This window comes from Pectinophora gossypiella, chromosome 9 (genome assembly GCF_024362695.1).
Source record: "Pectinophora gossypiella chromosome 9, ilPecGoss1.1, whole genome shotgun sequence".
NCBI lineage: Eukaryota > Metazoa > Arthropoda > Insecta > Lepidoptera > Gelechiidae > Pectinophora > Pectinophora gossypiella.
The window spans coordinates 2,494,898-2,509,899 of NC_065412.1; the positions used below are offsets into that span (position 1 = coordinate 2,494,898).

At 36.7% G+C, this 15,002-nt stretch overlaps 2 protein-coding genes across 5 annotated transcripts in view; both read right to left on the bottom strand.

The window, feature by feature from the left end:
* The window catches only part of LOC126369432 (peroxiredoxin-4-like), a 196,628-nt gene that overhangs the window by 180,304 nt on the left and 1,322 nt on the right, over positions 1-15,002 (bottom strand). The gene's annotated exons all lie outside the window — the stretch shown is intronic.
* Positions 1-15,002, bottom strand: part of LOC126369413 (uncharacterized) — a 137,359-nt gene that overhangs the window by 71,406 nt on the left and 50,951 nt on the right. Inside the window, exon 1 of one of the 4 annotated variants that reach the window (XM_050013822.1) lies at positions 11,244-11,380. The exons of 1 other annotated variant lie outside the window; for it this stretch is intronic. In XM_050013822.1, coding sequence (XP_049869779.1) covers positions 11,244-11,272 — 29 coding nt within the window. In that variant the 5' untranslated portion in view covers positions 11,273-11,380. Of the gene's footprint in view, positions 1-11,169; positions 11,381-15,002 lie in introns of those variants that run through there. 2 more of the 4 variants (XM_050013818.1, XM_050013821.1) reach the window with 2 other exon arrangements.

The window sequence follows — 15,002 nt, forward strand, 5'->3', positions numbered from 1 at the left end:
CACCCATTTGTTAAGTACTATAATAACGGTAACAGAAATGTTTCACTGTCTTCTCGTTATTGTTATGACGCGGTTAATGTACGAATTGGAATGTTTTACAAATGTCTAAATCTAGCAAATGCTAGGCATAACACGCTCGTAGTTAAGTGGTTTGTTTGAATAACACTGCGCCTATTTCGGGGTTATTTGAGAGCATAAAAATGTTATACAATACTCCTATAAGTAGATATATTTGTTTTCTCTGTTTTATCGTGTGTATTCTTATATCTCATTTTGTCTGGAACAATTCTTTCTATTTGAGTAATGTCTGGTTTCAACATGGCGCACGTTGTTACTTACTTAAATATTTTTTAAACTACTTTTACATAATAATAATAGGATAGTTTCCAGCTAGTGAAATCACTTACTTTTTACTGAACAAAATTACTATGGTATTTGTATTAAAAAGCAACCTATAACGTCATAGAAAACGTGACAAAAAGTCGCACTTAATTAAATTTTTGTCATTAAAATTCATAAATAAGTTAAATAGAAAAAATAAAACTTTTGTCAGCTTCAGATCTATCTTTATTTAATCAGAATTTCATAATTTATCTTTGACCTAGGAAACTACCCAATATTACTTATGAGCTGGAACCCAGATGTTCACACAGAATTGTTAATAAATTGGATTTTAAACGAATTTTGGCCCTTAAGACCTTAAAGCGTTATTATTTCCATAACTTATTGGGTTCGAAAACTAATGGCAAACGTGAGCTTTTTCCGTAAGCCCAGCAGTGAGCCAACACAAGGCAAGAAAATGCCTACCTAAACCAGATTTAAACATTATCGGCAACATGACCAAAAAATGTAGACCCAGAGCCGGCGGAACGAGATTTTGGGCAAAAAACGGGTTCGTTGACCCCTCAAAGCAGTCTTCCCATTCTGGCGCAGACCAAAATATTATTCAACTTAGCAAATTATGGCTAGTAATAACATTATACCGTTTACTAAAGCTTCTGAAAGCTACTGGGATATTATTTATTGTTCCGAACTTCTCTTAGTGTTATAGGTATTTTTACCTTCTGGTATTCGCGTGGTTCTTGATAATATTCCTGATAAAATAGCTTATAATATTTTGTCAACGATACGCCATTTTTCTTTTTAGTTTCTTATTTGAGTTTTTTTTTTAGAACATTTAGTCTGCTTTTTTTATAATTGTTTTGTGAAAATTTTAAATGATGTTGTTGTCTTGTTTTTGTGTGTCCATTTATAATAAACAATTTCTATTCTATTTTTAGTCAACATTCTGAATTCATAGGTGGGCGGCGTACAAGCCTGCCTTATTATTATAGCTTCGGAAGTCATTTCGGTCACCGATATAATCAAAACTTTTAAATATAGTCATAAAAAATAAAAAAAAACTTCAAACAAATACGAAGACGGAAACCGAGCGTCTGAAAACAGGTGCGTTTACCTGACCCAGTATCCTCAATCTGCATGTGGAGTGATTCTCAGTTAGCATTAACACTCCAAACCGTCATAACAGTACTCCAAATATTTACGTATGTCCAGACCAGCAGAAGTGTTTACTCTGTGGTTGTTAGATTTTGCGGACGGAAGAAGCCATTTATTTTTGTGAAACGTTCGGTTTAATTTTTGAATTGCGAACGTGGGGACTGTGATGCAATAGAGTTGTTGATGTTGTGATAATTTTATTGTTTGATAGATTGTGTTTTTCTGCTGCTATTTTCTTTCTGGGCGATAATGATTTAGTTTAAGTACATGTAACTTTAGTGTTGTGTTTATATGTGGAATACAATACAAATACGCTTTATTGCACAAATAAACACAATACTAAAACAATTACAAATGTGACAAGAGGTATACTTATACAAAGTGCTTTATTAAATTCTCGTCTTAAACGTCATGAAATCAAAAAAATAAATAATATATGTTATGTAGTTATTTCCTTCTTTTATATTTGAATTACAAATCTAAAGTTGCCAACTTATGTGAAAAAGAAATACTTGTAATTATATTACAAAATAAACATATTATAAAAACCTATTCGTGTCTTTGAACTTGTAACATAGCCAATATAATATTCCTGTGCGGGACAGGTCAACAACCCATCGCAAAATAAGGAAGTGTTTCTATGTAAATCAATATTATCTTCCTCTACCATCAGGTCATAGCAAGATTACGTACTTATTCGAGAATAGTCTAAGAGCCTTAGTCAAAAAGTTTAACATGTGCACGACGTGACAAAATAATGTATAGTACAGTGTAAACATTGATAACGGCAGCTTTATTTAATTAGTTAGTTTGTCTACACTGTTTATGCTAGTTAAAAGTTCCATAATGTAGTTAACATCACTGTTTACTGAAAGAGATTGTATATTTTTGTTTTCTTATAAAATATTAACTGTTTTGTATGTGACCATCTTAAACTATAAGACGTTTTTGAAAGATGGCGCTGGTAAACCCATGTCATATAACTCAACTACTGTATTTTTATAAACTTTTACGATGTAATCCCATCAATCTAGACATTTAAAAATACATAAATTCCCAAGAAGCTGAAAATGAGTGGAACAGTTCAAAATATAATAAAAAAAAAAATACATAAGTTAAAAGGTCAAAAAATGAGATTTTCGCGTTAATAAAATTAATTCAGACTAATTCAGGCGACGCGATTCCGAATTTAAAATATTTTTTTTACTTTCCAAGTTAATAACGTCATAAATTGCCATGGATATAAGTCTATTTTCAACAACCATGGGTGGGAGTTCACTCACATAGAGTGACTCATATCACAACACTGATTACTTCTATGTTTACCGTTATCTGCATTCATAAAAATGATTAGTGGAGTTACTTGAACCCAATGAACTGATTTTGTACTTACTAGGTCGCTGCCCTAGTTGGTAGCTGTGAAAAATTACATCGCGGTCAAGTAACTGGCTGTAAATTGCACATTTTATGGCTTTTAAAACTTTTTTCTTTGTTATTTGCACCATTCAGATAAAAGGTTTAATTTAAATGGAGTGTACTATAGAGGGTCTCCCGTAAATAATGAATAAAATGGAAGTGGAAGAGAACATTTTATAAACAGTGGCCCCGATTCCTGCAAACACCGCCTAATTTTATTTTAAGTTATATCCGTCATTTTCATATCCGTCGAAAAGGAAAGGGACGGATGATTCACAGCTCTTAATTTTAGGAAGAATGATTGACTGACGTAAAATTTTTAGACGGTTGGTTTAGATTTGTGCTTAAAATTGACGTGTGTTCCATAAATTTTATGCTTGTCAATTACCCGTCCCTTTCCTTTTCGGCGGATAAGAAAATGACAGATATAACTTAAAATAAAATTAGATGGTATTTACAGGAATTAGCACCAATGTCCTTATATCCTTAGGGTTGCCAATTTAATTTATTTTTTATTATTTTTTTCTACTATATTTTCAGTTTTGTTGATGCTGTAGCTACAATTGATGTCATTTTTTAGATCGGTTTTCTGAGATTTATTCTAGAATAGTGTAAGTATACTATGCAGCAAAGTTTTAATTAGTTAATTGTTTTCCATACACTAGCTCAAAAGTAAAATTTCCTTTTTTTCTGGTGTTATGTTAAACTTTAATAAGCTGTTCTACAGAAAATATTTGTACTCGTGATCGTACAACTTACCAATAAATACATGCTCATAAAAATAAAAAATACATAATATACGGTCACGAGCATTAATGTTCTTGTTTTTTTTCTTTGTATTCTAAAGCAATAAAGAGTATACAAACAAACAAACAAACAATATGTATACACTTTGGTACCATGTCAGATTAACTTTTTTGACAAATTCAACTGTAAGTCTCACTAAATGTCAAATATGTTAGTGCGACAGAGTCCTAAAGTGGGTACATTATATTGCTCATGACTGTACATATGTATGTAGTATGTTTAGTATGGATTGTTTTTGGTACATTTACTTAATGCATTTAAACCTATCTCCATTTTGACCCTTAGAGCAAGGACGAAGAAACTAGCATCGTTAATAAAGTTAAATGCACTGGAACGCGTCTTTACGAGAATTAACAGTTCATGAGTTCTTGCTGTTATTGTTACTGTGGACTGGAAAAAAATATAGGTTTTACTGTTTTATGCACATATACAATACCTAATCGAGCATGTAACTGCTAGTAGAGTGGACAGAAGATATACATTATGTAAGTATCAAAACCGTTAATATTACGAAGCAAAGAAAAAGGTTAATACCAGGTTTAGAATGAGGTCTGTACCACGAAGGACACAAAAAATAATAAATGTTTCTTTTTTTGTGTCCTTTCTTTCAAAAAGTATTTAGTCTGCTACCGCGTCGGCGCTAGTGGGGTAGATTCTAACTTGTCGATGAGGTACTTTCCAGGTTACGTTCACCAAATGTAATGTAGATGGCGCTATCGAGATTCAACGTGTTAATTACCTATTTTCATAATTATTAAGGGAATAATAATAATAAAAAAAACAGAATGTAAATCCACCACAGGCCTCGTCAGTACCAACATTCATATTAAAAAAAATAAAATAAGGGAAAGCATATTCAAATCATACATAATAAAATCCGCACAAGCTTCGTCAAAATTATTCAAAAATACAATGTAATGTCAGTAGAATGTAATATTTGGATCACATTATGTTAAGAATTATGTTGCTATACATATTATTTCTCTTTATTTTGATCAGAATAATGGGTGGAAGATGTAATTCTGCCTGGGTGTAATAAAAATAGTCATCATTCACCCAAAAACAAAGATAAAAGATGCATATATCTGTTATCCATGAAATTAGAAGGTTAAACAAAGGAAAATCATCGCCATCTTGTTTTCGTAGCCTCAAAATTCAGACCCTCATTAGTTCCATCAAAATCCGAAGTTCTTTCGTAGCGCGGACCTTATTTTTATCAACCTGGTATTCAACCTTTTTTGTCATTTACTTAACCCCTTATTGCATGAATTATGAAGATTGTAAATAAAAAATATTTTTTTTGCGAAAATGTGTTTATTTATTTATTATTTGAAAAAAAATACAAGACAGTTTTTTTATTGTTATTATTTATAAAAATAAATTGCAGAGCCATATTTGGCTTCGTATGTGTTTAAGCAAAAATCGTATGGGCCATATATGGCTTCGTATGCGTAGCGTTTACATTTTGTGGAAATCTCTAAAACAATTGCGCTTGTCATTGTAGCATAAAAAACTTCGCACTTTTCACATTTTGTATATTGATATAATTGACGTTGATTTTTTACCCAAATAGGAAAATGATCGACACCGTCAGTGCGTACAGAACTCAATGGCAGATCTTGATGCCTGGTTGGTGCTTTTCGATGTTTTTTTGAGGGTACAGGAGAATCAGGCATGCTATTTGGAGTTTTAGCTCGACTAGATGGAGTTCCGGCTCTTGACGTTATCGGTGTACTAAGAAGGTTGGCTGGGTGTACCTGTCTTGTGCATATATTCCAAAACTGCAAGCTTGAAATCAAACAGTGTCATGTAATTGTCGCTGTTTACATAACATGCTTTTTATTGGGGAACGTGACGGGGTAAGTTCGTACTCCAGGTCAGAATCGGAAACAAGCTCATCTTTACTCAAAGAACCATCACCAGGGATAGGATTTACATGCTTTGAAGAACCATAAAACCGTACACAGTCCATATCTGAAGAAATGATAAAAAGCTTTATGCATTTGTATACCTTTGAGTGCATATAAAGCCAGATATGACAAGACAGTAATTTAGCGGGAACGCATACCAAGCCATATATGGATTTTACAAAAAAAGGGTCATAAATCAAATAAATATAAATGCACACACAAAAAAACTTACTGTTGGTATGGTCGAAGATACAATGAGCATATAACTATTTTTACTGAAGATCTGAAACGTCGATAAACTATTATTTTTCATTGATCAAAACTTCACTGCAATTGTTGCATTTCACTTGCCGGGCGCCTTGCATTATAACTTCAAGTACTTTTGACATTTATGACTTACCGTAGACAAAAAAATATGTTTCGCTTCACAATAGAACACTAATTATTATAAAGTTTATTTTATTTTATTTCGATGTTCAGTTTATATAGAAAAAAAATCATAAAGTTTAGAGGCCATAAATGGCTTCGCATGCGGTAAGGGGTTAATGTAATAAGACGACAAAGGTTTTTCAAAAATAACACTGAAATTTATATTGCCATTTATGTTTCGCTTAAATCTTTTGCTATCCCTATCCAATCACTCTGCGAGCTTCTAATCTGACCTTTGTTATGGTTTACAAAACACCCGGCGAAGCGTGAAACTTAAGACTTCGGCAAAACATGTTTTATAAAACTTTCTTTGTAATCGGGAATTAACCCTTCGCTTTGTTGAGGGCATTGGGAGGGCCTTAACCCTTTTGTAATGAACTTTATTTTACTATGTACCTATAAAGTGTGTGAACTTAAAGAGCCTATATGATAAACCATGACAACCAATACCTACACACAACTAACTGAAAGAGGATAAGTGTACAGAGAAGGAGTACTATGTAGAGCTTATATTATGGGGTAGACCTAGCTCAGCCACTGGTGAGGACCGGAGAGTTCCCGTTTCATACGTAGTTTCCATATTCTATGCCTATGGGTAACATACTAAAATCGCAGTAAATGTACCATTTATCAGGGAAGCCATCCAAAAGAAAGAAAGCAGTCACAATGGCCCTTACGGATAATAATGACGGAACAATACAAGAACAGTTTACCACACAAATGTATACCCAACACAATTATACAGCCGTAATATTGTGAACGCATTGTGTAGTGTGGTGTACAGTGTACACTTCTGTTGTATAACAACGTTGGAATTGTTGAACATTTTCCTTGTGATGCTCTCTGGTTTGTTGTGACATTCTGGTATTCTAGAAATATACAATGTAGTCTGTGTAACGCGGTATTAAACGTTTCAAATTCTCAATTGTTGTCATAATTTTACCTGATGTTATTAATTACTCTCAATTTCAAAAAGTATTTTACAATGCATTACTTTGCTAGGGATTTTATGGATATTAAATTTCGGATACGGATATAAGAATGATTATTATACCGGATACGGTTATGGATGCGGATAATAAATTATTTCGGATTATCCGTTAGTCTCGGATAATTTCGGTTACGGATATTAATTTTTGATAGAATTTCAGAAGTAAAATACAAATAGGTACCTAATAAACTGGTTTTATTAACGACAAGTTGTATATTATGTTATGACGACAAAAGAAGAAAAAAAAACAAACAAAGCGCGGCTTGTGTGGCGACAGCGATCAAAACGTGTCTTAATTAGGCTCCGCCCCTATCCGATATTATCCGAAACTTTTATTTCGGATTCGGTTACGGATGATTTTTTTATATCCGATATCCGATAGTTTCGGTTACGGTTACGGAGCTCTCTAACATCCCTGCTTTGCACGACGTTTAATAAGTAGTTAGTTATGTTCTTATCTTCAGTGTATTTTATCATATATGGTAGTGGTTGTCATAACATCATAATCATCAATTTAAGAGCCACGCTCTTGTCGGTGCAGCATTTTCCATTCCAGTCTATCAAAGGGCAATTCCTTTACATCCCTATAAGATACGACGTTAACCTTTTCTTTAATCTGTTCCATGTAAGCTCTTCATGGTCTTCCCCTTCCTCTCTTTCATTCTAGCTTTCCTTCTATGATGTTTTTAATAAATAACAAATATATAATTTTTGAAACGAATGACTTGGTAACTCTACACAGAATGTAGCATTTACTTTACTGGTCCATGAACATGCCTACACATATTCCCTCAATCAGCGCTTATCGCTATCGACCCACTAGGGTCGATTAAGTCTTTCATTTTTTTCCCCTCAGACGACGCCTTGAGCCGAAGTTCGCGCCCAACTGGGCACCCTCAAGTCTATTGTCTAAAACGTTGTACCGGGTGAGTGTCAAATGCCATCTGCGGCAAATCTACAATAAGTCACGTCAAAAAAAAATCATAGATATATACATATTTTCCGCATTGATGTATAAATGTTACTATAGTAACTTGTAAATGTCTCCCCCATTAGCACTCACTGATGGGTTCCCAAGGGACTTTTATTTTTGTGTAACTTGCACTTTGGCTGAAAATATTACTCTCCTAGGAGGAATAGACGACGTTGTGACTTTTGCTGACTAAGTATCTCTCGCAATTTTTTATACTATATGGCTACTTACTACTTTCTACATTCTCTATCTTCTTATCGTGTGGGTTGTGCGGTGAATTACCAACCCCGTCAACCCTGGTGTCAGGGTTACTATTGAACCGCCAAAAGCCCCTGACATGGCTCATGTAACGATTACTCACATCGGTAAGTAGTACCGGGACCAACGGCTTAACGTGCCTTCCGAAGCACGGATCATCTTACTTTCGGATAATCAGGTAACCAGCCTGTAATGTCCTAACCAAACTAGGGATCATAAAGTGATTTTTGATGTCCCTACAGGGAATCGAACCCGGGACCTCAGAGGCTGTAGCTATGAAATCGATATAGCATAAGCCGTTTTCACATTTTCGACCTCTTCTGTAAATGATCTTCATTATCTAAATCTGGAATCAATTTTTACAGACGATAAGGGATGTGTTTAATTTCAACTTTTATCTCAGATATTTGAGTCACACGCAGCAAAATTTAATAATCGGAAAGGCCGCGAGGACATTCAACTTTACAAGGAACGCGCTTAGAATGTAATTCCAAAGACAAACTCATCGGCCTCCGTGTCACCACATCCTCCCAGAAAGTTTGCCCAGCGCCTCATAACGATGTTAGAGCACATCGTACTAACGCACCACAATGTACCGGACAAAGTTTCGCATATATTCATTTAACGGGACTACGTGTTTCGCAATATCTGACAACAGAATAGCACTCATGAACTTCCCACTGCCACCAGTGGCGGCCCTCATCATCATCATCATCAGCCGTACGACGCCCATTGCTGGGCATAGGCCTCCCCCAAGGATCTCCACGACGATCGGTCCTGCGCTGCCCGCATCCAGCGGCTTCCCGCGACCTTCACCAGATCGGCGGTCCACATACCCACTGAGCGTCGTCCGACACGTGGTCGCCATTCCAGAACCTTTCCGCCCCAGCGGCTATCGGTTCTCCTCGCTATGTGTCCTGCCCACTGCCACTTCAGCTTTGCAATGTAGCGACGCTGAAATAGGGGGGGGGGGGGGGGGGTAAAATCAAACAAGACTGGTTCACCCTGGCCGCAAACTAAAACTTCATCGGGTTAGATTACGGCCACATAAAACTCATACCGGGTGGCCGTAAGTAGGTAAATTTCCGTGGCCGTAAGTTAATAAAAAAAAAGTATTTTAAGGGGCTGAGGGGTGCCACTTTGAGGTCTCGCACGCACCATTCACGCACCACTGCCACTGTGGTTAACCGGTATGCTTCTCAAACAGGGTCCGCCGGTTCGAACCCCGGTACCGGACTTGTATCAATGAGTTAGTCATCATCATCATATATATACATCATCATCAGCCCATTAACGTCCCCACTGCTGGGGCACGGGCCTTCCCTATGGATGGATAGGAAGATCGGGCCTTAAACCATCACGCTGGCCCAGTGCGGATTGATGGTTATTAACGACTGCTAATGCAGCCGGGACCAACGGCTTAACGTGCCTTCCAAAGCACGGAGGAGCTCGAGATGAAAACTTTTTTTTTGTGGTCACCCATCCTATGACCGGCCTTAGCGAAAGTTGCTTAACTTCAACAATCGCAGACCGAGCGCATTTACCGCTGCGCCACAGAGCTCCTCCTTTTTAAAATACACTATGGGTCAATTATTTTCGAAATGGGTATTGTGGGCCAAAGTTATGAGAATAATGAAAACTTTTCCAATTTCCAAGCTAAACGTTCGAGTTCTGATGTAGTAGAAATTGCAGATTTCCCTTGTTGTGATCCTCAGATTTGAAGACGCAAATTGTATTGTAGATCTCACGAAGTCCCTGGCAACACGTATAAAATGTACATCGATCTAGGGACCAGACGCACACAAAGAATATAGATAGATAAACGCGCGGCCGGGTATCATCAAATTGGATTACGAGAGAAACATCCCATCAATACATAAGTCAAATAGGATCAAAGTAAATGAATGTATTTATTGGTCTCTGCCTTACATTGAATTCTCCACCACAATGTTCCGCGAACAGAGATTTGGTATTCATAACATGATAACATTATCTGAGGCTACTTTCATGAATATTTTTAACCACTGTGTCAACATTGATAAAATTCTAAGAATGTATTCAGAAAGTTGTTTGTTGTTTTGTGGTAATGAGGTTACTGTTTTGTTTTTTGCTGCTTGGGTGTCAATGCGCTAAATGGGGCAGATGGCAGTTGTAGATAGCTGGTAGTCCTAATGGTTGCAACGCCCTTTGTAATTACATTCCTGCTTTTGCCAATAAATGGGTCTGCGGTCATTAAGGGTGCGTTCAGAATATAATACTTACTTCCAATTATGTCGTCGTCGTGTTTAATTAATATCTCTTATCAAAATACTAATCAGACAAGTAGTAAATTATTTAGTACCATAAATAGACGCGTTTAAAGTTATAGCCGTGTCGAATTGATTGACGTACTTACTCGCTTTATAAGCGTAACATGAATAAGTAGCAGACGTTCTCGGAATAATAATAGAATGTTATTTAAGAAGTACCTAAATGGATGAAATAACAATGGCGAGTAATATAGGGATGCTACACGACTAGCAAGTTAAGCAAGCCAAATTGAAAATGCAAATCGTTATTCGATACAAGTTCGTGAACTTCGCAATAAAATGCAGCAAATCGTAGACTTAAAACCGTAAAAAAAATAAAAAATTCTAAAGCATAGATATTTTACGAATCTTAGAGCTTTGTGGCTCAATATCAATAAATATGGAAACGTCTGTTCTCTACCTTTGAAGCTTTTAACTATCTACGAATGAAATCTACAGCTTTCTACAAAAAATCTATTAAATTGTACTGATACTGGTATGTTTGTTGAAGGGATAACTGTAATTGAAATCTAATCTAACCCATCTACGAGAGTGTAAGGGCTTTCTACTCTACGTATGCGTGTCGGCTAGTGATCTCACCAAACCGGCTGGCCCTTCATGCCGCTCCTTTCGAGCAGTCTCAAATGCATCCTCAGCTACTCCCAGATGCATACCATTTGTGTGTACAGCAAGCACCGGTCATCTTCAAACACAGCACATGATCCCACAAACACTGAATTTGGATTTAGAACTGGCGACAGCCGGAGACACGACCGCTCCGTGGCTGCGCTCGCGAGCGACTGAACCAGCCTATACCCATCTCGCCGGGAAACACAAAATTGGCTCTATACTACGTGAATAACAAAAGCTGAAATCAACCATATTACTGCTGTTAACACAGTCGGTGTTGGAATAGCAAGGGAGGGTGTTTGGGATAGTTTCCAGCGCAGTAGGCAGTGATTGTGTCCGCTAGATGCGGAGGAAAGAAAGTAGGTGCATTTGTGGTTGGATCTTGGATGCTGCATGCGCCTAAATGCGGTCAGTGTCGTTGCAACTCTATGGTTTTATAATGTGATGAAGTGTGCCGCATCGAGGGTTAAACTTGGATAAATACCCAGTACTACTTCGATATGTCTTACTTGCTCCAAATAACTTGGATGTTTCAGCGCCAGAGCTTGTCCGCTCCAGACAGTTGCGGTGGAGTTTCAAAGTTATGGGTCTGGATAGATACCAATTCAAACTTTTCTGCTATTTTAGACGACATTATGGTCGTGATAGTAAATAACTGGACGAAGATAAGTGTATCCTTGAAGCATTTATGCTTGTTGGCACCATCCAACAAACTATATACTTTTTTAATGTTTAAATTGGCAATATTTTCTATCTTCTTCTTCTATGTTGTGTGCCGAATTAATAATATAACGTGGTCAACTCAAAGTCGCTGTATTCTTTACCATCGTCTAATCTACACACGAGGCAGAGCACATCAACATCTGTGTGCGACAATGCTATTTATATGTAGTCATACCTCAAAACATTCACACTTACAAAAGCATCTTAACCTGCGCTACATTTCGAGTAGCTCTTCGCAAAAGAGCACAGTCATAGAGCTTCAATATAAAGTATCAATTACCCCACAGTAGATGCTACATCAGACGTATCGGCCTCGGTAACGTACCTGGAAGCAAAATAAGTAAACATCAGATCAGCAGTGACACTAGAAAAAAGGAAAGTTGTAACGTAAGTCACCCGACCGGTTTCGATAGCGGACTATTTGACAGGCGCACCAAGGCATTAGTTGATATAAATACTGTGATATAACATGTTATGTGCGTTGTTTGTCAATGTGCTTGGAGTTTTTGAGAGGGTGTTTCTGTTATTGGCATGGAAGTAGAGCACTGCTTAGCATAATGTAATGAGGTGCGTTATGTTACATTACAGAAGCATGATTACATTTAGTCGCCAGTCTGGAGCTGGTTCAAACGTTTTGTCACAAAAGCAATTCAGCGCTTCATTTTTAACAGACTTCAAAAAAGGATGAGGTTCTCAATTCGTCTTTATGTATAATATATTTTTTTATGTATGTTCACCGATATTTTTAAAATAAAATGGTGCTCTTACACACCATCTAATTTTATTTTAAGTTATACCTGTCATTTTCTTATCCGCCGAAAAGGGGCGGGTAATAGACAGGCATAAATTTTATTGAACTCATCTTTTTAGTCCGACCGAAATATAAATTCAAATGGCATCCTGGAATTCCAATACGATCCTTTTGCATTTTATATTTGTATTATGATGTTTGTGATTCGAATAAAGAACCATGTTTCGAATTTTAAATATTACGACTTCGTTTGTGTTATAAACCGACGAATATTGTTTTGAAAGTTTAGCAGAACCAATTTAAAACAATAATCATCGATGACTAGAATTTTCAAACCAATGCAATTGGGTCGTGTACTAGGTTAAAGATAAATGATGAAATTCTGATTATTATATTTTCTTCTATCGTGTGGGTTGTGAGGTGGATTACCAACACCATCAACCCTGGTGTCAGGGTTATTATTGAGCCGCCATAGGCCCCTGACATGACTCATGCAACGACTACGTACTTACATCAGTAACTAGTAACCGGGACCAACGGCTGAACTTGCCATCCGAAGCACGGATCATCTTACTTTTTGGACTATCAGGTGATCAACCTGTAATGTCCTAACCTAACTAGGGATTACAAAGTGATTTTTGTGATTTGTCCCCACCGGGAAAAAAATGTTTTTCGTTAGTTTTAGATCTGTCTTTATTTAGTAGAAAAAAAATAGAATTTCATAATTTATCTTAAACCTAGTGCACGTCCCAATTCACTAACTTATCCTAAGAGCTGTAAATGAAGTCACAAAGTCTGTGGTTACTTCGTTACATAAAGCTTTGAGTTCGATATTCAGTTTTCCTACAGATTTCTTTGTACAAAAACTGCTCAATCATCGGAATCTATCTAACTTGACGAGGTATATAACGGAAACTATACGACGTGTCGGCTTGCCTTCACTATGTACAGTCATGGACACAGATTGTTACTGATTGATTGGCACAGGACGGGAGGAATTAGAAAGGAAAATTTTCTACTTTATTTTAGACTACTTGGCCAGTTGTCCGAGGTCCAGCCAGAGGTCGATGAACGGGATGAATAGGCTAGTTTCCAACTAGTCAAATCAGTTGCTTTTTACTATATGTCAAAACAAGAAATTAATGTGGAATTTGTATGAAAAAGCACACTGTGACGTCATAGAAAAACGTGATTAAATGTCGGACTTATTATTACGTTTTTCATGTTTAAAATTCATAAATAAGTTAAATAGAAAAAATAAAATGTTTTTCGTTAGGTTTAGATGTTTCTTTATTTAATACATACATACATAAACTCACGCCTATTTCCCACCGGTGTAAGCAGAGACTATAGAATTCTATCCAGATCAGAATTTCATAATTTATCTTGAACCTAGTATACTTACGACCCAATTTTAGGTAACTATCTTACTTGTGATGAATATTGGTGATGGTATTGGGTCGTTGATACATATTTTGTGGGACAATAATTCCGGTAGGCGGACATAAGATACGAATATTGACAAGTACGGGATGGTACAGCTCTTTGAGAAATATCTTGGAATTCAATGCTCATCACGGGTGGCAGATGAAAAACACAACACGCGACAAAAGAGATAACTCAGGATAGAACGAGTAGACGGACCTAGCGCCAATCAACGTACGTAGAGTCCCGACACCAGGTGAACTGGGAAAAGGGCAGGACAAAGAAGAAGAATAGTAATTCAAAAAAAAAATAAAGAAAAAACAAGGTGCGGACGAAGCGAAACATTGTTCTCTTCTATCGTGTGGGTTGTGAGGTAGATTACCAACCCCATCTACCCTGGTGTCAGGATTACTATTGAACCGCCAAAGGCCCCTGACATGGCTCATGTAACCGAAACATTAAATGAGAAGAAGAACAGGCATAATATTATATTGATTTCAAGTGAAGAAATGAATCGTCAGTCGTTCGGCTGTGGCTGTGCTATTCTCTTTCACCCCAGATGCAAGTCCAAATTTCAAGTAGTCCACAATTCGGTCGACATTCAGGGAATGTAACCATACACGTTTTTCGAGTTGGTAGGTTTTTGGCTTGAACGATAAGTAGGTTGGTAACTTTTTGTTTTTTTGACGTGACTTATTGTGGATTTGCCGCAGATGGCATTAACTACTTGTCCAGTTTTATGGGTATGTTGGACATGTCTACGATAAGTTCGTACAACTAGGAAAATATTGTTACATTTCATGAAAATAACATGTCTGCAGTGTCTGTTGTAATGTCGCATATCATGGCCTTGTAGTGTTTAGTTCTATAAATTGCATTGCGTAGAAGATGTTGACTGTCAAGC